Raw genomic sequence first — 24,024 nt, forward strand, 5'->3', positions numbered from 1 at the left:
CAAATTTGAATGTGGCCACATGTTAAGGTCCAGCATTAGAATACGAAAAGAATCATCAATGACGGTACACCCAGTAAAAACTTATTAGATAGCATACATAAAAAAATACAATCGAATTGAAAACCGATTTTTGACATTTGTTAAAGCCTAGAACTAGTAGCGTGAGGTCTTGCTCTTACATAAACAAAATTTTTGATATAAAATCAATTGTACATCATTTAGTTAAGTAATTAGTAATTATTTATGTAACTACTATCCCTTTGAACAATATTATTAAATGACTACACACTTTGAAACATGCATTTTACGTAATAAAATTAGGCAAACTACTAGTAATTAAAATATCGTAAATTATCGAATCTTACTTATTTTTTTGTTTTTGTTTTTAAACTTGAATTCTTAGATAATAGTAGTTTTAAATTTTAAACCAAAACAATTTGTGCATCAGATATGACAATTTCACAATATGTCAAGAGTCATGTCATGTCAACATTTTTTGTTGGCTTGCATTCTCAAATTTTGAACGTATTATTGTGTAAGTTATGAGAAGTGTTTATTTTTTTAAATTATTTTCAATTCACATCACTTTTCTTATGATATAAATCACATGATATTAAATAAATATTAAAAGATAGTTTCACGAAAAAATTATTTCTATATAATTATTATATCCCATCTTCAAGAACCAAACAAAATTATAATTTGTAAATATTCTGAATTTATGATAATTTGTTTCAAATTAAATTTCCGATTTGTAACAAGTAACCTTTTTAATATAACTTAAATAAAAAATATATACTTTTTTGTTTATAGTTTTTTTTGAAATTTGTATTACGCTTCAGCTTGTAATATCCCACTACTGGGCATCGGCCTCTTTCCCCATGTAGGAGAAGTATCAGAGCTTAATCCACCACGCTGCTCCAATGCGGGTTGGCGGATATATTCCCTACTATAGCACGGTGGGGAGACCCACAAAGACTGCACAAACACCCAGACCGAACCAGTGTTTGACCGTTACGCCAACGCGTCGTCGAATAAAAATCTTGTATATTACAAAATTTTCTTCCGAGACTTGAGTTAATTAAAGAAATAATAACTATAACTGTGTTTGCTCGCAAACGAAAAAAAAAACCGACTTCAATTACATCGAAGAGTAATACAACGTAGATCGACGAAAAAATAGTCAAGTAACTACGCGTTATCAAAGATTACTCAAAAAGTAGTTATTAGATCTCGATAAAATTTATATGTGACCACATGATGAACATCAGCTTTCGATTAAATTAAAAATTATCAAAATCGGTACACCCAGTAAAAAGTTATTGCGGATTTTCAAGAGTTTCCCTCGATTTCTCTGGAATCCCATCATAAGATCCTGGTTTCCTTATCATGGTACTAAACTAGGGATATCCCCTTTCCAACAAAAAAAAAAGAATTATCAAAATCGGTACACCCAGTAGAAAGTTATGCGGTATAATACAACGTAGGTCGATAAAAACGCATTATTAGATATAACTCGAAAAGTAGTTGTTAGATCTCAAATAAATTTAAATGGAACCAATTGACACACACCACCTTTCGATTAAAAGAAAATTTGTCGAAATCGCTCCACCCAGTCAAAAGTTCTGATGTAACATACATAAAAAAAATACAGTCGAATTGAGAACCTCCTCCTTTTTTGGAAGTCGGTTAAAAACAATAATGAATCACCAAAATTTACGCGCTTAATCTTCAAACGATTGCACCAAATTGGACAGATATTTTTACGTATGTTCGTGATTGTAAAGATATGGTTTGAATGATTGTGTGTGTTTAATTAGACGAAAAAAAAAATAACTATTGCACTAGTCGCCACTACGATTTTCGAAGATTCCCCTCGATTTATCGGGGATGCCATCATAACATATCAATACATAAAAAAAAAAATACAGTCGAATTGAGAACCCCCTCCTTTTTTGGAAGTTGGTTAAAAACTTAAATAAGTGTGGAATATTCTAAAATATCTTTATAGCGCAAGAGGTACAATCCATGGCTGTAACCGTTGCGCCAACGCGGCGAAATTTGTATTAAGCGTGTTTAAATAAATTAATATTATTTATTAAATTCAATTATGTTATAATTTTAATTATAAAGTACTGTGTGGCTACGGTACTAAAGAATTTAGCCACCCCCTCTCTTCCCGTGGGTGTCGTAAGAGGCGACTAAGGGACATCACAGTTTCACTACCACCTTGGAACTTAAAAAGCCGACCGGTGGCGGGACAACCATCAAACTGCTGTCTTTGAAATACACAGGCCAAAAACGGGCAGCAGCGTCTTCAGTGCGACAAAGCCAGTACTGCGGTCACCAACCCGCCTGCCCAGCGTGGTGGCTATGGGCAAAACACATGAGTTCACGTTATTTTTGGCGTAAATTTGTGGAGGCCAATGTCCAGCAGTGGACTGTATAGGCTGTAATGATGATGTTATAATTTTTTAAATCTTTCTCGGCCACTATTAACATATTTACTTATATGAGACATACCGCAATTGTTAATTTATAACTACCGATATTTCCATGACTTTACAGACCGGTCACAATCATAGCTAGAAAACATTAAAAATAAGTCGATCATAGTTAACAGGACAAATAGCTATTATAAGGTAAATCATAACATAACAATCCTAACATAACCTAAACATTGTAATGCAAGTTTTTAATAAGAGCTGTGCAGGGACTCGTTGCTGTAACATTTAAAAGTTCCTTCGGATAGTATAGAAGCAACACAATTAAAAAAAAAATGTTGAATTTTATATATATTTTCTAGTTCTTGATTTTTTTTTCCTAATTTCGTTGATTGGTTTTTATGAAGTACATAAAAGTATTTAGGAAATTTAGTACTTTAGAAAATAACAAATACCTTAAAATAAAATAAATCAAACAAAATAATAATAATTATTATTATTATTCAAACTATTAAGTGAAATAAAAAAAAAATGTCTTTATTTATTTTTGTCTACAGTATAAAATTACACAAATAATTTAACAACAGGTTTACTAGTAATATTTTAGTTTTACAAACGTCACATCATACAGTCGTGTGGCTGATATTACGTCACTTCCGTTTTATATTTTTCTTACGGTTTTAGTATCACATTTTTTTCAGTTCGGTTGCTCAGCCAAATGTCAACTAGTTAATTTAATGTAGCATTTTAATTTATTGTAATAATGATTAAAGTGTAATAAAAAGATTCCAATCTTCAGGCGCTTCTTATTTTTTTCCTATATCATGGTCACGTTTAACACATTATAGTAATAATAAAGTGGACTTTAGACTTCGATCAGAATCAAAATGTGTTTATAAATGAAAATAAAATACTTAACTGTAATTCCTCTTTCATATATTTTAATGCATCATCAGATCAGCCTATAGCAGTAAACTGCTGGATATAGACCTCTACAAGTTTGCGAAAAAATAGCGTGAACTCATGTGTTTTGCCCATAGTGACCACGCTAGGCAGGCGGGCTGGTGACCGCAGGGCTTTGTCGCACCGAAGACGCTGCTGTCCGTCTTCGACCTGTGTATTTCAAAGCTAGCAGTTGAATGGTATCTCGCCATCGGTCAGTTTTTAAATTCCAAGGTGGTAGTGGAACTGTGCTATCCCTTAGTCGCCTCTTACGACACCCACGGGAAGAGAAGGGGTTTTAATGCATAATAATGCAAAATTTCTATTCAAAGTTTTTCGCGGCTGGCAATTTATTCATATGAGAAATTATCCATAAATTGAAAGTTACGCGGGAAAGTTGAGAATTTCCGAGCGCTATAATTCGTATTCTATTTTTAAATCACCGCGTCTGCACTCCTGAAATAGATAGTGTTGAAGTTTTTGAAGTTATTCGTGCACGTTTTACTATTTAAAATATTAAATTCATTTAAAATAATTAAAATTGGAATTATTCTAACGTTCTTTGTTCATTTAAAGAATAATGGTAAGTAACATAAAACCTCTTTAGTAAATCGACACCGATACATTTGCCTCTTAAAAGCGACGCGTATTATTAAAAATAAATTTGTGTAATGTCATCTATTTACCGGGTAATTTTTATCCGTGTGTGTTTAATGGTTCGTGGCACAAAGAGGATATAACAACTATTAGTCGTGGAATACAACGGAGGATGATGAAAATTAATTAAGAATAACAATGATGTATTGATTATTGATAAAAAGTGATATGCGATCTATTTGGACTAAAGTGTGCGAGTCGTGTGGTGTTAAGGTAACAAAGGGAATCTTACTAAGCTTTTGTAAATGCGGAATAGTTAAACGTGTGTTACTCAATTATGACCAAACGGTTAAATCTCTATAGGTATGAAATTTGACACAGATAAGTTATGGCTTGAATTATTGCAAAAAAATTTATCACGGAAAAATGTAAGGATTGACAAAGACTTCCTTGTGCATGTATTATAGTAGAGGGAAAAGAATACGAAATATGTTTGTAAATAATGCGAACTTGCAAACATGAACTTGCAAAAATTATTAAGACGTAAATCGGAATCGTTGCCGTTTGTTATTCGAGTTTCCGATAATAGATCAAGATTCACAACATGCAGAATGTTCTCAAAAAATCTCGTAAGATTAATTATTTGAAGTAAAACTTCTTTGCGCACGTCTGACTTAGAGAAGTAAGCTGGTGAATGCGTGACGAGAGCGTTAGGAAAAGTGTGATCGGGTAAGGCGAACGGAAGTTGAGAGGGAGATATAAGTTAGATAATCCTTACGAAGTTTTACTTCAGTCGTGTGGTCTAAAGCACACTGGTTTTTTTCTCTCTTATGATGCTATGTTAAAAGAGGGTAATCAATAAGGAGTCGTAATTATTATACGCTTTTCTAAAAACAACAATGTGATTGAATTTATTCAGAATAGAAAAAAAAGGCAAAAGCGTATACCGGTACCAGTGCTGCCAGAAAGCTATTCCATTTTTGTCGCCTCTACTGACCTCTGAAATTCGATACCCTATTTCATAGTAGGAGTACAGTACTAAAATATTTAAATTTTTGACTAGTTTTTGAGACTCAAGACTTAGTTCTTAATTTCCGTAAGACAAACAAAAACTGGCGCAATTTACCGCCCCTAAAATTTGCCGCACCAGCATACTCAGCCTTTTGATTTCAGCCATTGACTAGTACCTATATAAGAAAGTGTAGTTCTTTTGATAGGTATGTAAAACAGTGCAAAATTTACCAACAGAAATTTAATTAAAGAAAGTAATAAATAACATATGTAATGCAAATGTTTGTAACTGCTTTGAACTCCAAAATATGCAACATTCGTTTAAAAAAGTTCTTTAAATAAAATAAAAAAAAACCTGATGCAAATTTCTAGCGCTTCACGAACGTACTTCACGCGTAACATATTTCTTTTTTATGTTTGTATGGGAATAAAAAAAAAAACAATAAATGTCAAAATAAGCGATGTGTTGACATAGTTTTTTTTTCGGCACTGAATTCAGAATCAATTTCCGCTCATAACAAATTTTAGGACCATGCATATGTTTATCGTGGTGGAGCGTGTGTTTTCAGATCTTCGACAAAAGTTTTACACCAAATTGATCCATAAAGTACCAAAGATTTTATTTATTTATTTCTTATCCAAGATATTAGTATAGTTGGATTATCTGTTGCTTTTACAATTGTCCAAAAATTATTTATTGAAAAATAGAATGTATTAATAACTTCTATTATTACGTCAAGAGTAAGCTGCATAGCTAGGTATATGTTTCGTTGATAAATTTTCAATTTATTCTCATGATGATAGTCTTACGTGTACGTTTAATTATGCATTTAGATTTTATAAAGCCATCTTCAGATCAATAATTTAGTATAATTACTTGATAGGGATTTGTTTTCCAATGACGTAGGTATACTGTGTCAAAAGACTAACAATTACATTTGTGTATTTATATTAAATAAGTTACAGTGCACGAAAAGTAAATATTATGTGCTGACAGTTCACAATACCTCCCAGCAAATATTATCCTGTGTTAAGTTACATCATAACAGCCATCTAATAGTTTCGAAACTTTTCTTCTGTGGCCCTTTCGAAATGGATTCAATGAAAGATTTACTGGCTTCTATGGCTGAACAATTCAACACGACAATGAAGGACTTCCAACAAGATCTACAAAAAGCGAATTCACCGGTCACTACGTCTTCTCTTGCTACGGAGTTCGCTGCTTTTAAAAGCTTCGTCATCACAGCCTTAAATGCTCTTCAACGTCAGGTAGAATTATTTACCTGCGAATTTGACCGACTCGAAATGCGTTCTCGCAGGAAGATATTGCTGCTTCATGGTGTGCCTGAAGAAAAATCGGAAGACACCTCGGCGCGAGTAACCAGCCTTGTTGCAGAACATCTCGACATTGATCAGTTTTCTACCACCTCCATCAAAACATCCTATCGTCTGGGTCGTAGAACTGAGAAGAAACCTCGTCCGATTGTGGTAAAATTCGCAGATGTTCTTGTGCGAAATAAGGTGTGGTTCGCAAAAACCAAGTTCAAAGGTACCGGCATTACGCAGTCCGAGTTCTTGACCAAATCTCGACACGATATGTTTATTGTGGCGAGACAGCATTTCGGTGTAGACAAATGCTGGACGCGTGATGGAGTTATCCACGTTATTGCTCCAGATGGATCAAGACATAAGATCGAAAGAATGTTGGATCTCGAAAAAATTATCTCTTCATCGAACACAAAATCGCCAGTTCAAAGTGTTGCAGCTACCAATAAGACATCAGACAATAAGGCGCCACTTCAACGATCTAAAAGAGTAGTTAAAAAGTAGTTGTTTACTTTTACTCAAAATTTTAATTTAGTTGATGTTCATAAGTATTTTTATTAGAACCCACACTTTATTAGACACTAGGTATATCTTTTAATGTGTGAATAGTTATAGCCTTTAATGTGTAATTAGTTTTTTTTTTTTTTTATTCACTTTATATTTTATACAAACCTAGTTGTAGTTACTTTACTTTACTTTTATACTTGTAATGTACTTTTGTTGTTATTATGTCTCTGTTTTAATGAATAAAAACTAAATACTACCACAGACTATCGTCACATATAGCTAATAATAAATTGTGTTGTAACAAATTGTTGATATAAACGTTAGGCTTTTAAGACTTTGTAAATAATTACTTACAATCATAATTTGCTGTTATAGTAGGATTGAGGAAAGGAATATGTGGTATTCATTAATTGTAAATTTATTTATTTAATTCTAGTAAAAAAAAAAAAAGTATCTAAAATTACTTCGTTTTGCAAATGTTTTTTTGCTATTATTAATATTTTGAATGTTTCTGTCTTTTAGTGTTTCACTTCTATTTTTTTTTTTTTCGTTCTTTCTCTTGTTTCTTATTATTCCATAGTAAACGTTAGTTGCCGTAATGTCTCTTCTTGTGGCTGTGGTGGGTATGTGAATTGAGCTCAATAGTATTATTTATTACATAGTATTTGTGTTTTAATAAATATATTTTTTAATATATATACCTATATTATAACTATACATATTATCTTATTTTATATATATTAATATATTATTGCGAGTATATCTATATATAGATTTTTTATTTGTAATATCTTTAGATTACTATGATTCATAACAATGACGACCCATCTGACACATTTTATTCTATTTCGTCTTCTAATGAAACAGATAGCGATGACAGTTTTCTCAGTCTACCCTCACTCAGTGATGACTTAGATGCACAGTTTTGTGACGCTTCAAAACATTTTAACCTTATTCACATTAATGCCCAGAGTATACCCGCTCATTTTCCTGACATGTTGGCCTCCTTTCAAAATAAAAACTTGCATGCTATTTTAGTCTCAGAGTCCTGGCTGAAACCATGCCTCCCTTCAACATCATTCTGCTTACCAGGTTTTCACTTGATTCGGAATGACCGTTTGAGTCGACCTGGCGGAGGTGTTGCTATTTACTTACGATCTCATATCCCTTATACTGTTATTGATTTTTCGCAACAACATAATAGTCCTGGAGCAGAATACCTTTTTATCGAAGTCCTTTTCTCCAATACTAAGCTTCTTCTTGGTGTTTTTTATAATCCTAGCCTCACCATTGACTATTTTATGTCTTTTGAAGATCTTCTTGAAAAGTTTTCTCCTTTGTTCTCACACACAATTATTATGGGTGACTTTAATACTTGCCTTCTTAAAAATGACTCTCGAACTTCACGCTTCACATCTATAGTACAGGCAGCTAATTTACATATATTGCCACTATCTGCGACTCACGCATTTCCTAACTGCTTGCCTTCTCTTCTCGACTTAATTCTTGTCTCTTCTATCTCTCATGTTGAAAAATTTGGTCAATGTGTTGCTACTGCCTTTTCCTACCATGACCTTCTCTTTTTATCCTATAAATTAAGACCCCCTAAAGCTAAACGTAAAATTCTTATGAGGCGCAATTTCAATGGAATTGACTTTGAAAGTCTAGCCGTGGATGTTTCAAATATTGACTGGTCCGGAGTGCATGATGCTTCATCAATTGATGAAAAGATAAACCGTTTTAATTCCCTGATAACTCAACTTTATGACAAGCATGCCCCTATTCGTCCAGTGCGATTAAAACATCTACCGGCTCCATGGTTGACTGACGAAGTTAAGCGCCTACAGAAGAAAAGGAATATAGCCAAAGCTAAATATAGACTCGATCCCAATGAAACAAATCGTGAGAAGTACAGGATAGCTCGGAATCGCTGTAACAGGGTGAGCAGGGATGAACATCGACGCCATATCTATAAGTCTGTTATTGAGGAAAATGACTCTGCCCGAGTTTGGAATTTCCTCAAATCACTGGGAGTTGGGAAGCAGCAACGTGACATTAATTCCCAAAATTTAAATTTAAATTTACTTAATCAGCATTTCTCATCTTCTGTTACATTTGATAACATAACAAAATTAAATACAATTTCTCAAATTTCAGCTTCTCCAACTCGTGATACTCCCTTTTTTCAATTTAGTCAATTCACGAATAGTGATGTTAAGAAGAATATTTTAGCGGTATCATCTAACAGTGTTGGTTCTGATTGCATTAGTCGTCAAATGGTAATTCCTATTATAGATTATTTAGTTCCTATAATAACAAATATTTTCAATTTTTCTATTAGTAGCGGTACATTTCCATCTTATTGGAAAGATGCTATAATCATCCCATTGCCTAAAAAACCCAAGTCTACCTCTTTCTCCGATCTTCGCCCTATTTCTATCCTACCGTTCCTTTCTAAAGTTCTCGAGCGCCTTACTTATAATCAATTTAACCTTTTCCTCAGCAGATACAACCTTTTAAACCCATTTCAATCAGGATTCCGCGCAGGCCACAGTACGACTACTGCATTAGTTAAAATCACTGATGATATTCGCATGGCAAAAGATAACCGAAAGCTCACTGTTTTGACATTGCTTGATTTTAGTAATGCTTTCAATAGTGTAGACTTCGACATTTTGCTTGCCATATTGAATTCTCTTAACATATCTCCTATAGCGATTGACTGGTTTCACTCTTACTTGCATGGGCGCCGGCAACGTGTGCGACTTAACGACACTTTTTTCTGACTGGGCTAATATCAATGCCGGTGTACCGCAAGGTGGCGTGATGTCTCCACTCCTCTTTTCAATCTTCATAAATACTATTACTCAATATATTTTTTCTCCCTACCACCTGTATGCTGACGATCTCCAAATTTACTTACACACAAGCTTAACAGACCTACCTAATACGATTAACGCTTTAAATCAGGAACTCGAACGTATCAATGGCTGGAGCAAAGACTTTGGTCTGAAGGTTAACCCATCAAAATCGCAGGCTATAATTATCGGAAGCCAACAACTTATTTCACGAATTGATTGGCCGAATTTGACACAAATAACTTTTGCCGGTGTTATAATTCCTTACAGTAAAAAGGTAAAAAACTTGGGTATATTGTTTGACGAAATTATGTCGTGGGATCCACAGATTTGTGAAGTTAGCAAAAAAATTTTTGCATCTATCGGTTCATTAAGAAGGTTACGTAATTTTCTTCCCACTCCTACTAAGGTTGCTCTTGCTCAATCTCTTCTTCATCCTATCCTTGATTACGCTGACACTTGCTATCTAGACTTAAGGGAGGATCAACTAAACAAACTTGAGCGTCTCCAAAACCTCTGTATTCGGTTCATATTTGGTCTTCGCAAGTACGACCACGTCTCTGAGTTCCGTACGAAGCTCAAGTGGCTTCCTATACGTCTGCGCAGGAATACTCATGTGCTAGCTCTCCTATATTCTATATTATTTAATCCCATCCTTCCGTCTTATTTGAAAGAACGCTTTAAGTTTCTCTGTGACTCACACAATAGATCACTTCGTTCTAGTGAAAATCTTACTTTGAAAATCGGCAAACACTCTACTGCCTTCTACAGCAAGTCATTCTGCATTGAGGCTGCACGGTTATGGAATACTCTCCCTTTACACATTAGACGTGCAACATCACTGGAAACTTTCAAAAAGAAGGTTAAGGAACACTACTTAAGACTTTGAAATTACTGTCGTCCACTTCGTCATTAGTCACTGCTATTTGAATAAGATATACACTTATTTGTTCTATTACTGTAATAATGTACAGTTATCTATAATAATATGTGTATATATGTGTATATGAGTATGTATGTTTGTATGTGTATATGTTTATATGTATTTATGTGTGTAGTGTATTTATATATTTTTATGTAATACGTTCTGTAATTTTTAGTATAGTTAATATTGTTTGTAGTATGTAGTATGTGTATATGTATGCATGTATGTGTGCATATTTGATTTTATTCTTGTTTTCTTTTATTTTAAGTTTGTACACCCTTTCCGCTTGTTTCACATTATCTCCTCCAAGCTGGTTGTCTGGAAGAGATCGCTGTTTAGCGATAAGACCGCCTGTTGTACATTTCTTTCTTGAATTGTTTAATAAATTGTAAACTTCTTTTAATGTGTACAATAAAGAATAAATTATTATTATTATTATTATTACTAGTAGTCGCCCAGAGGTCGAAATTGGACCATAATGAAAAATTTTAATTATTAAAAGCCGAAAAATAATGATAATAAAGAACCCTTTTTAAAATATTTCAATTTGACTACAGACTTTGAAAATCAACAAAAGAGTAATAATATGCGTGTGTGTGTCAATACATGGTAGTGTGTGTAATTTTTTTTATTGATTAATTCATTTTTTTTTGCATAATTTAAAAAATAATATTAGCATTCTGCACTCCTTCTCTATATAAACTATAAGTGTACGAAATTTCATATTCCTCCGTCCGCACAACTTTCGTAAAATGGGTACAAAGTTTTTGCTTCACGTATTAATATATAGATTAACTACTGGCGCTACTGAAAGCCATTAAATTGAATAGAATAAAATTACCATTGCATGACAAGGCAATATTACTCAGCTTTATAGTTTCTATCTCATTTTGGTTCACGTTTAATTTATGATATCATTTGTTTAATTAGCTAAAAGTAAATTAAAAGAACAATTATAATTTTTTTTTAACTTAATACTAAAATTTGATTTGGATTTCGATGAAACAAAAATCCGTCACGATAGAGAAACAAACAGGTAAATGTATAGAAGAGAATGGGACAGAATACATTATTGCTCAAAACGCATAAGTGACGCGATTTGCGTGTCGTTTACGACCTTTTTCACGAGACCGTGATTAACGTCGATAGAAATCGACGGCCTACCTTCCTAAGAATTTTCAGACGTTTCACATTTTTTTATGTCACTAGGTCGGCAAACAAGCGTACGGCTCACCTGATGGTAAGCGATTACCGTAGCTTATAGACACCCGCAACACCAGAAGCATCGCAAGCGCGTTGCCAACCCAATCCCCAATACCCCCCCCAGGAGTTCTGGTCACCTTACTCATCAACAGGAACACAATACTGCTTGAAAACAGTATTATTTAGCTGTGATCTTCTATAAGGTTGAGGTACTTTCCCAGTCGGACTGCTCCATATGTTGAGCAGGGAATTCCTGCTGTGCCCTAACCTCAGTTAAACTCACTCACGTCACTTCTGCCGTGTGTGAATTTTTCTCTCACACTTTTTCTTTTATCTCTTTTAATATTTTCAACTTTCATTTATTGTAGAGGAGAGCTTACAATTCCCAAAAGATTGAGTTAATTTTGGCTATAGAAATAACTAACAGCATTAAAACTTATAGTATGACATTTGATTAATCGATAATTTTTACAGGATTGTATTCTTATTTTCCATAATGTAATGTTACTCGTAAATGTGCCATTAAGTTAAAATAAATGAACAGTCAGTGGGAAAGGGTTTTAGGGATTGATTTATGTTATTTCTCAGCCAGAGATCAGGAATCTTCATAAATACCTTATAATATAATATACAATACCTACAATAATATACAACCCTTCAAATATCCTTCGAACCTTTAAAATCGTTCAAATGAGATTATAGGCCTACGAAAGTATTTATTGTCGATGATAAAATCTTTTTACGTCGATAAATTATTCATGAAGAAATGTATGGCGGTTTATTAGAATTCTTGTTTAGTTAATATTATTTTATGTTCAGGCTGATCCAGCGCAAGTCCAAGCGAGTGGTGAAGGTGGGAAGCCAGCTGAAAATCCACCTGTGGATTTGAAGGCAGTAAGTAAACTTGAATTAATATCCTAATTGATCCTTTATTATTCTACTGTTTACTCGCCTAAAATATAAATTTCACAAACTTTTTACATCAAAAAATAATGTATACATGTATGTACATTTATTTTTCTTTTTTTACGAAGCCATAAGCTTACAATCATTTTAAATTTAAGTTACGTTTGCGTTACATTTAATTTGAAAGGAAAACTAAATAGCTGACACTCATTCTACAGGAACTGAAACCAGTAGAGAATGTTACAAAAACAGATAGCGCTCAACCAGAACAAGTTGAAGACAAGACACAAACAGCACAAATTGTAACTGAAAATGTTACAAAGGCAGACGATACTCAGGTAAAGGCACCTGAAGCTAGTCCGGATGTAGGAAAAGTTCAACCTACAGTTGATAATCATGAAAAGAAGGAAGAACCAATTAAAGAAACTGTATTGGTAGCGGATATCAATGTAGCAAAAGAAGATCAACAAAAAGAAGCTACAGAAATTCTAAGTGCTGATACAGAACTAAAAAACGCTCAAAATATACCTGATACTGAGGAAAAAGGTGTTGTAAGTGTACCTAGTACTGAAGTGAAGGAAAATGAGATCAAGCCTAAAGAATCTACATCAGTTAACGCAGGTTCGATGACAGATGAAACTCAGTTAAAAGAGGTTCGCGGTTATTATTATATATTTTTACTAGAAATTTTGTTAGAAGTAAGTGTAAATGATTCGATTTTGAAAGTTTTGCTTAACAGGAAATTTTTTGTTAGGTTGCAATAATAATTGCCAATCTAATTTAATCTTAGCTTTAAACGCTAATTAATAAGAGTTTTAGATCAAAATTCGTTAATTTATAAACATATAAAGGTAATAGTTAGATATGTATAAGATAATATGATAAGGTATGATAGTTTTTGCTGTAAACAGAAACTTAGATGACTATTTAGTTGATTGATAGTTGATTCATACGATTAATATTGTTGCATTTATGATTATTTATTTAAATTTTATAATAAACAGGGTGACTGGCAACAAAGAGAACAAGAACTACTCCAGAAGATTGAAGTATTGGAAAAGGTTAAGACGGAAAAGTCTGAAGATGGTCTTAGACTGGAACTAAAGGTAACTTTATTTTCCTTAAATGTAGCCGATAAATAATGTCTTCACATAAAGTGTACACTAATATGAAAAATATGTTATTATAAATATCGCTTCAGCCTGTAATATCCCACAGAAGGATCAGAGCTTAATTCACCACGCTGCTCCGATACGGGTTGGCGGATATATTCCCTACTATGAGTAACGATCACTATCAGGTGTACATGATAACAACCGGGACCGACGGTTTAACGTGCTCTCCGAGGCACGGTGGGGAGACCCACAAGGACTGCACAAACGCCCAGACCACGGCAAACCTCTGTATGGCCAATACAAATGTTTATCATGTGCGGGGATCGAACACGCAACCGCCAGCGCAACAGGTACAATCGGCTGTAACCGTTGCGCCAACGCGGCGTCATAAATATGTAAGTGATAAATTATAAAACTATTGAAACTTTATTAATAATTTACTATTGAAGAATGATTACTATTCATAAGTAACATAGGCTTAATTACGTTGTAATACGACTCAAACTTAACACTTCTACACTCAGTCTATTTATACTTCTCGTATTGCCGTTTTTTTTTAAATAAAAATAAAGTCGTCAACGTAACATAGGGATTAAAAATAATAATAAATGCTCCTTGATGCGTAAAACAAATTAAAAATAGCTTTGTGTGTCATTTGATGCTTTTATGTGAAAAGAATTTGGCTATATTTGTGATACGTAAGATTGCCGGTGTAGGCTGGATGAGGATTGCGGAAGACCGGGATGTCAGGCGCAAACTGGGGGAGGCCTATGTCCAGCAGTGGACTGCGATAGGCTGAAGTGTATATTTGTGATAATATTCCTAAGGTACGCGAAGAAGAAATAGATTTACTCAAGGCAAGGGTTAAGAATCTAGAAACTGAACTGCAAGCAGCTTTATCCAAACCAGGCGGCAAGAACCACGAAATGATGGAGAAGATCAAACAACAACATGAGGAGGTAAGTGATATATTTAATACGACAGGTATTAGATGATAAAAGAAAAACAAATGAATAATGTGGGATGCAATTTCTTAAGACAGGAAAAAGACCTCAGCTAGGTTCGAACATGAGTACAATTTATTTAATCAATGTACATTATCATCATCATCCTAAATAACTTTGAATGAAAAAACTTGAAATGAAAAGACAAAGCTGGACCATTTTTTTGTCACTTTAATCCTATTTTGATACAAGACACATCTATTTTTTTAATACTTTTGCTTCTAACAGATTATCTCATGATCGAATATAAAAGAGCAATGTACAAAAGAAATGTTTATTACCACATTTTTCGTTTCTTGCCAGATAATTTTAATTTACCCTGTAGATTAATCTCGAGCATCGTATCATGTTGTAACAGATTTTCCTAAAACAGCAAAAGAATGTTTGATATTAGCATATTATTGAGAAAATCGCATAATAATATTCTGATATAAGAAAAAAATATATGAGTGATCGTTTTTCATTCTAAAATTATTTTCTTTTGAAAAATTAACTTTATAGTCACAGTCAAAGGATTTTGACCAATTTTAGATGAGATCATACTTGGATATACCTAACTATGATACCAATATAAATATTTGCTAACGAAAATCACATACAGTACATGATCAAACAAAGTTCACACACTTTCACAAACAAATCAATAGCCACTAGCCGAGTTTCCAAAGCAAACACGATATACAATGTTATACATTATAAATAAAGTCTTAGGATGCAAGGAATTCATCAAATACGAAATCTAAAGATAATCCGAAAACGAAAGGAAAACAACTTGTGAGAAAACACATTATAGTAAATCCAATAACCCGAGGCTCGTCGAATAATCTTTGACGCCGCATCCTTAGTTTTGGACAATTGAGGGATTTTGTTCGAATCTACTCTATATAAGGATTTTCGATTCTAAGTAAATAAATTTATTTATATACTCTGAATATCTTTGAGTAAATAAAGGAATAAGACAACGTTTTGTTGCTTATGTATTACCAAACTTCTTTGTTAACGCTGAGAAACTATTTTCTAAATTTCCTCATACTAATAATAATAATAATCATAATAATAAATCAAATATCTACACAATACACACACGGTCGTTTGTTCCTAAAGTAAGCAACTTAATGCTTATGTTATAGGTAACAGCCGACTGGTAGAGCTACATAGTTTTTTTTTTCGATAATTATACTTCTAAATAATACATATATAGATATATAAATAAATATTTATACTTCACTCAGACTCGGGGAGGGAATCGAACCCACAACCCTCGGAGCAGAAAGCAGGGTCACTACAAACTGCGCCAACGGGCTAGTCGAAATATGAGGGTAGATAGAAAAAAATGATTATTTGTGGAAGTCTTCGTGGTTGCAGTAGTTATTCATATCAAGAAACGAGACAAGCTTTATTAACTGAGGATATTTCCATTTCTACATTTACTAACAATTTAAGTATTTGTAAGTTAAATTACTTATTGAATTTTTAAATTGAGTATGAGGATAGAGAGAAAATAATTTACTGGCCAATAATATTTCTAACTAGCCGTCCCCACGATTTTTACAGAAAAGTTATTATTCAGTAGCCTAAGTTACTCTTTATTACATCAGCTATTTGCCAGGGAAAGTGCCGTCAAAATCGGTCCAGCCGTTTCAGATATTAGCCGGAACAAACAGACAGACAGACACCTAAAAATTGTAAAAAATGTTATTTTGGTATATGTACTGGTATACATCCATATGCTTTTAGTAAAAATTGATTATTTCAATATTACAAACAGACACTCCAATTTTATTTATTTATAAAGATAAAATTTAAAATCTTCGAGGCTGAAATGTGTCCTTTATTTCTTATAAGAAATAAGGAACAGCTGACCTCAATGTTTTGAGATCGGTTCAAAATAATAACAACGTTTACTCACATACTGTCTTGAACAAGGGATATCCAATATTGTAAGCTTCTTTTTATAAGAGGATTGACTCACTTTGGAACGACCAAGGACAATATATTAAGTTGTTTTGTTAGTATCTTATTTATCTTTATTGTTGTGTTTTGAACAGAAAAACCTCGTTACCTTATATATAAAATTCTCGAAACGGTTAGACCGATTTTTATGAAATTTTGTGTTTAAATCGGGTAGGTCTGAGAATCAGCCAACATCTATTTTTCATAATCCCCAAAGCTATAAGGGTGGGGGTGGGGGGGTGGTTAAGGGGGTTAATAACATATATGGCAAAACAACGTTTGCGGGGTCAGCTAGTACGATAATCGTATTTTATCTACACTAATGTTGTAACATTCTACTTATGTTTCCAATACTTGACTTATAATTACTACTGTTATAGCGCAGACAACAAAACACTCAATTTAAGCAATTTCACATGATGGTATAATATCCACATCGATATCGTAAAATCTCATTATAACATCGCGCGCATGCGCGCAGCTGCGCTCTCATTGGTTAGATTTTAATGGCGGCAAAATCACTGTGACAATACACGTACGCGTGAATTTAATTTAATAAATTAAAACTTAAAAATGGATAGCGACGATGATATTTGTACGCCTCCGGATATTCTAGAATTGGCAACAAAATTAACTCACAATCTTTTGCCAGAAAAATCTAGAAAATTATATGAAAAAGAATATAATAACTTATTCCGACTCCGTCTACGAGCTCTACTGCTTGCCCCGCAACCGCTACAGCTGCTGGATCAATAATTAACATTAACTTTCAAAATTGTACCATCCAAAATTTGAACAATTATTATAAATAAACTATTGTCAGCTTTTATTCTTGTTGTTTGATTAATTGCATTAGTGAAGATAAAGTAGTGTATGCAACTGCATATAACACGGGTATTAAAACACTCGTTACTATTATGAAACTCGCTGCGCTCGTTTCATAAACTCACACTCGTGTTTTAATACCCTTCATTATATGTCAGTTGCATAAACTACTATTATGATTTCGTTCAAGTGGATTGGGAATAGTTTTTCATATGGGATCTAATCCTAGGATTTTTTGGAAATCAAATTTTATTTACCGTAGACTTTTCACTGCTATGTGGTTATGGCAGTAAAGAACATAGCCACCCCCTATCTTCCCGTGGGTGTCGTAAGTGTCGACTAAGGGATAACACAGTTCCACTACCACCTTGGAACTTAAAAAGCCGACCGGTGGCGGGATAACCATCTAACCGCTGGCTTTGAAATACACAGCAGCGTCTTCGGTGTGACAAAGTCAGTCCTGCGGTTACCAACCCGCCTGCCCAGCGTTGTGACTGTGGGCAGAACACATGAGTTTTCGCCATTTTTGGTGCGAACTTGTGGAGGCCTATGTCCAGCAGTGGACTGCGGTAGGCTAAATTGATAATGATGATGATGAGATTTTTCACATAGCATAAATATTTTGATGCTGCATTTATTTTTACATATTTTCTTTCAATACCAAAACTTATCAGTCCCATCGTTTAAATATTCCACATCAGAACTTTAGTAAGAACAATGTTTTAGTCATGGTTTCATTTTTAGAAAAGAAATTATTGTCGCCTATTATATGGTATTCAAAATAATTTGTAAAAATTAAATTATAAAAACTCTAGCTACTCAGCAAAGCTCGCGGAATGATCTTCGATAAGACGAAGATGGTTAAGAATCAAGAGCTACAGATACAGGCGTTGACGACTCAAGTACAGTCTCTGAAGGATATCAACCAGATAACTAAGGACTTACTGGAAATAAGGAACTCCGAAGTTAAAGCTATGGAAGTAAGTCAAAATAAAAAGTTACTTTATCCGAGTTGACTTCGAAAGCAATTCTAATCGTGATTTCAAAAATTTAATCGTAATTAATTAATTATGTATAGTTAAAAGTAAATTTACCAATAGTGAAGGATGTGAATGTAGATTATGCAGAGAAGAATCGAGAAGAAATTCCGCAGTTATTCCTTTATGTGATATATCTTCTTTTTGAAATAGTACTACAGCTTTAAACGACTCTAGTATTATTTATTCATGTTTACTTGTCACTTGTTGTGATAAATAACGTTTAGAAACGACATCAGTAAATCAATATTAGCATCAATTGATGATTAATTTTTGATTCAAAGTTTGTACAACTAAGATTTTAGTAAGTAGGTGAGGTGAATTTAATAATTGAAAAATTGGTATTAGTTGCGGTACTAATGTTGGCTGTATGTTGAGATGTAGTCGACCAAGTTTTCCTTAGTGTAGTACAGAATGAAAGGGTACGCTCCTTACCTTTAGACTCTAAATTATTTCTACCAACACCAGTAGTAGTTCAAGTTTTTGAATGTTGATTAATTTTGTCGACTGCCAGTCGTACTACATAATTAGCACATGCCAAGCGCTAAGAATTTCCAATCGTAACCCAAATTTTTTTTCCAACCCCAGTAGTAATTCAAGTTTTTGAATGTTCATTAATTCTGTCGACTTCCGAATTTGTCGTACTACATATTAGCACATGCCAAGCGCTAAGAATTTCAAATCGTAACCCAAAATTTTTTTCTACCAACCCCAGTAGTAGTTCAAGTTTTTGAATGTTCATTAATTCTGTCGACTTCCGAATTTGTCGTACTACATATTAGGACATGCTAAGTGCTAAGAATTTCCAACCGTAACCCAGGACCGCCTGCAAGTGATGGAGGCCCGTTTCAAGGCGGAGAAGGAACGCTACGATCTCGTCCTGAAGCGAGCCGCTACGAGTAACAATATCAACGACGACTTGCGTCGCGAGTATGAGACACAGCTCGCTCTGTTCAAAGTTTGTACCATCTATGTAATGGTTTTTTTTCCTAGATCTAGGTAGCGAACTATTGTAAAGCCAGCCTGAAGGTAAGTTGTTACCTTATAATAACATACACACACGGTCGTCTGTTCCTATGGTAAGTAACTTAATGCTTGTGTTACAGGTAACAGCCGACTGTTTTAATATATAATTCATATATAAATACAAATATTGTATTTCACCCAGACTCAAGCGGGAATCGAAACCGCAACCTGCAGGACAGAAAGCAGGGCCACTGCAAACTGCGCCAACGGGTTAGTCAGGGCTTATTATGTCAGAAACATCGCAGTCGCATTGCCGACCCTATCTCCCAATCTCCCCAAGAGCTCTGGCCATCTTGCTTACCATAGAAACAAAAAATTAATTGAGAGTATGGTCTAAGATCCTGCTTAAGATATACACCCTCATGCGTTTAATGATAATGATCCCGTACATATGTAAGATAATAATAATAAAAAAGCTATTATTCCATTTTCTGGCAAGGTAGTTCTGCACAATCCGTCAACGGTGAGAAATGTAATACTTGCAAGAATTCAGAGGCAGCTTTTAATATTGTTACGATAAACATTCGTCTACATTTTAATTTTGAAGAATATATAATTTTCGATTTCACTTTCATATTTTACAAATTTTTGTTGCCTCACGTGAGATATAACTAACTGAATTTGCTTATGTGTTCATTGTTAAGTTAATTTCGCATGTTTTCTTCAGGAATTACGAGAGAAATACGACCTGAGGGTCCAAGCCCTGGTGGCTGAAAATAACCGACTCAAGGAATCGAACGGCGGGACATCGGGCTGATATAAAACGAATCCCATTACATATATAAATATATAAATACTTATTGCGTTTTATTTGTACCAATGTGTGCGAAGTATAAACACAGATATTTATTCTTCGATTTCAATCAATTGTGTCTTTGTTTGTTTTTCAATAGGGTTTTATTGGTACCCCATTTTGACACAATTATAATATTTTGCAGCATTTTGATAGCATTACATCACCATCGTGACGTCATTATGACAACGTTGTGCCATCACTACTTCTCCATCATTTTAATGCATTTATTTATTACGTTATCTCTGTGACGTCATAATGACACTATTATAAAGCAAATATAGTTTTTGATTGATTCTGAATTGATGTTGGCATAGACCTCCTCCAAAGCTATAGTCAACACAAAATCATTATGACCCAATTCTTTCACCTAACTGATGTCATTACAAAGTGATGATACTATAATGACACTATTATAACAATTGAGACGTTACGAAATTTATGTGAATATTAATTATTACAAGTAATCAAATCGTTTCTCTTAATATTTAATACGTCTACAAACAAATAAATGTTAATTAATTTGTAGTTAATATTTCGTACAAATTGGTCTGCGATCAATTCATATATAAAGACTGTTTAGTGAAGGATGTGAATTAGTCAAAATAATATATAATGATATAATTTTTTTAAAAGATATGTAAAAAGGTTTTAATAAAGTGTTTAAAAAAAATGTGTTATCATTATTTTGTATCTTCAAAGAAATTTAGATTTTTATAAGCCAACTAAAACAAGCATTTTTTACTTTCAATAAAATCAAGATCACGATTCAGCCTGTAGCATCCCACTGCTGGGCAAAAGAGTCATTCTCAATGTAGGATAAGGATTGGAGCTCATCCACCACGCTGCTGCCACTGCAGAATGGCGGATATATTTCCTACTATTTAGTAACATTTTCTATCAGGTATTTATCATAACCATCGGGACCGAACGTTTTCGGGACGTAACCTTAACGTTACTCCCTGAGCTGCGGTGGGGAGACCCACGAAGACAGTAACAAAGTATAGTCCAATTTTTGAAATTTATTTACTATTTTATATACTTCAAAAGGTCGTAAAGATCAACGTTAACTTTATGGTATAACGATACTATAGCTTATAGACTGGCGTCTGCCAGTAACACTAAAGGATTGCAATTGTGCTGACCCTAACTCTGACCATTCCTTGTTTACAAAAATCCATGAGTGTAATATTTATTTATTTAATGATTTATTATACGTATAAAAATATCTAAAACTAGTTGCGCCCCGCAGTTTTACCTGCGTAATTTGAGGAAGAAAGATACTCAAATATATCATAGCCTATAGTTTTGCTTGGTCTATGTGGACAATCTAACACAAACTGAATTTTTTAATTCGAACAAGTAGATCCTGAGATTAGTGAGTTTTTTTTTTATACAACTAGATTGACAAAGAAGCTTTATACACACTTGCAACACCGAATCATTCCAAGCGCGTTGCCAACCCTACTTTCTATCTCCCCCAGGAACTCTGGTCACCTTACTCACTATATTAACTCAAAACTGTTTGAAATCAGTAACAAAGGTAGGGCACAGCAGGAATTTCCTGCTCGAAATATGGAGCAGCCCGACTGGGGTAGTACCTCGACCTTACAGAAGATCACAACAAAATAATACTGTTTTCAAGCAGTATTGTGTTCCTGTCGGTGAGTAAGGTGACCAGAGCTCCTGAGGGATTGGAGATTGGGTCGGCAACGCGCTTGCGAGGCTTCTGGTGTTGCAAGCGTCTATAATCTACGGTAATCGCTTACTATCAGGTGAGCTGTACGCTTGTTTGCCGAACTAGTAACATAAAAAAAAATCAGTATTATTTAGCTGTAATCTTCTGTAAGGTCGAGGTACTTCCCTAGTCCAGGCTGCTCCAGATTTTGCACAGGATATTTCCTGGTGTGCCCTACCTCAGTGGAAACTAATAAGCAAAAAAACTCTTCAGCTTTTATAATATTAGTATAGATTTTTGAAACTATCGTATAAAGTTGTTGTCAGGTAGAGGATGCTTTGAAATAAAATTATTGAACTTTGTACGAAATTACTGTACCTTTTCACCCCGTCTCATTTCGCATACGCGCTTTAATTTCAGCTCCGCGGTGACAATGACAAATTGCCGGAATTAAATGGCTTTCAATGTCTGCATACACAATGGGTTTTCCGTTAAGGTAAATAATTTTGATTGAGAGCTTTTGTTGTTGTTTTGTTGATCATGTGAGAAATATATTATAAACCGACTTCGAAAATGATTATTTACGACTTTTTTGATTTCCATTTTTTGATACTATAATTGTCAATGTAAATTGAAGTTAATTTTTTTCGTTTCTGAGCAAATACAATTTCTTAAAGTCGGTTAAATATATCTAAAGCTTTTGTGTGATCGTGTACAACGCAATACGAGAACATATTAAACTCCATTTGAAATCAAAATCAAAAATCAAAATCAAAAACAGCTTTATTCAAATAGGCTCCAAGAGCACTTTCGAATCGTCATTTTACAAATTAAAACTTTAAAAATAAATTATTATATTTGTAGAAGTAAAGCTACCACTGCTTCGGAATGTAGATTCTGCAGAGAAGAATCGGCAAGAAACTAATACATAAATGACAATAATAATAACAAATATTATAATTTGATTTTAACCATTGTTTGAGAGTTGAGACCAGCGGAGTTGTTGACTGTGATGTAATGTGTCTTGTTTGAGAGAAAGTCACACTTCGATACAGCTTTTAATTAAAAACAAGAAATATTACATGTAGACAAATATCATCTAACTAGTATCTACGATTTTATTTTTGTGTTACCCACACATTAGGAATTCTAAACATTTTTGAATATCATATCACGGCCACGGTTCGCTTAAACCGAATATAAAAATCATCATATCGAAAATTTCCATCTAGCGGGTACATCGTTCCATAGCTTACGCCGACACGGTCAGTCGGAGACGCGGGTTCGAACCCCGCTGGAGCGGTCATCTAACTAGATTTTATTTTTCAGACATTTCTATCTGCGAGCAAGAAAATTGCTAATGAGATACAGAGTCTAAGATCCTAAGAGTCTGTTTTTCTTCCTACTGATAAATCTTTAAATAACTTATGTTAAGGATAAAATTTTATGAGTACCCAATGAAATATTTAAAAAAAAACTTAGTTCATAAAAGCGTTGATTTTTACTAATATTAATAGAGTCGGTACTTAAATTTAATTTAATCAATAAATAACTGGAGACTGATGACTTAATAAATGCTAAAACGTTATGGTCTTGGACGTTCGACCTTCCCAAGGTCGGAGACTATCCCAAAGGGGCCTGAGCGACGAAACTAATTAAGTGGACCCCGGACTAATCGCAGTATAAATTAGTTACGACCAATGATAGTTCAGGAGCCGAGAGCGCATTTGATGTGCAATATTATTTGTTCCTCTTTAATTTGACTTTAAAACAACTCTCGAATAATACAATAATGTATACTAATAAATGGAGAGCCGGCTCTTTTGTACGGTTATACTGCGAAAACTATTGAACCGATCGGAATAATACTTATA

General features: G+C 33.8%; 1 protein-coding gene across 3 annotated transcripts in view; it reads left to right on the plus strand.

Annotated features, from left to right (window-relative positions):
• Window positions 1-3,772: 3,772 nt before the first annotated feature.
• The window catches only part of LOC123657736 (gelsolin-related protein of 125 kDa-like), a 42,361-nt gene continuing 22,109 nt past the window's right edge, over window positions 3,773-24,024 (plus strand). The window contains exons 1-8 of one of the 3 annotated variants that reach the window (XM_045593249.1): window positions 3,773-3,969; window positions 12,633-12,707; window positions 12,938-13,372; window positions 13,724-13,825; window positions 14,662-14,793; window positions 18,432-18,596; window positions 19,474-19,611; window positions 20,347-20,767. In XM_045593249.1, coding sequence (XP_045449205.1) covers window positions 3,967-3,969; window positions 12,633-12,707; window positions 12,938-13,372; window positions 13,724-13,825; window positions 14,662-14,793; window positions 18,432-18,596; window positions 19,474-19,611; window positions 20,347-20,436 — 1,140 coding nt within the window. In that variant the 5' untranslated portion in view covers window positions 3,773-3,966 and the 3' untranslated portion in view covers window positions 20,437-20,767. Of the gene's footprint in view, window positions 3,970-12,632; window positions 12,708-12,937; window positions 13,373-13,723; window positions 13,826-14,661; window positions 14,794-18,431; window positions 18,597-19,473; window positions 19,612-20,346; window positions 20,768-24,024 lie in introns of those variants that run through there. The other 2 variants (XM_045593250.1, XM_045593251.1) reach the window with 2 other exon arrangements.

Source organism: Melitaea cinxia, chromosome 11, assembly GCF_905220565.1.
Source record: "Melitaea cinxia chromosome 11, ilMelCinx1.1, whole genome shotgun sequence".
Taxonomy (NCBI): domain Eukaryota; kingdom Metazoa; phylum Arthropoda; class Insecta; order Lepidoptera; family Nymphalidae; genus Melitaea; species Melitaea cinxia.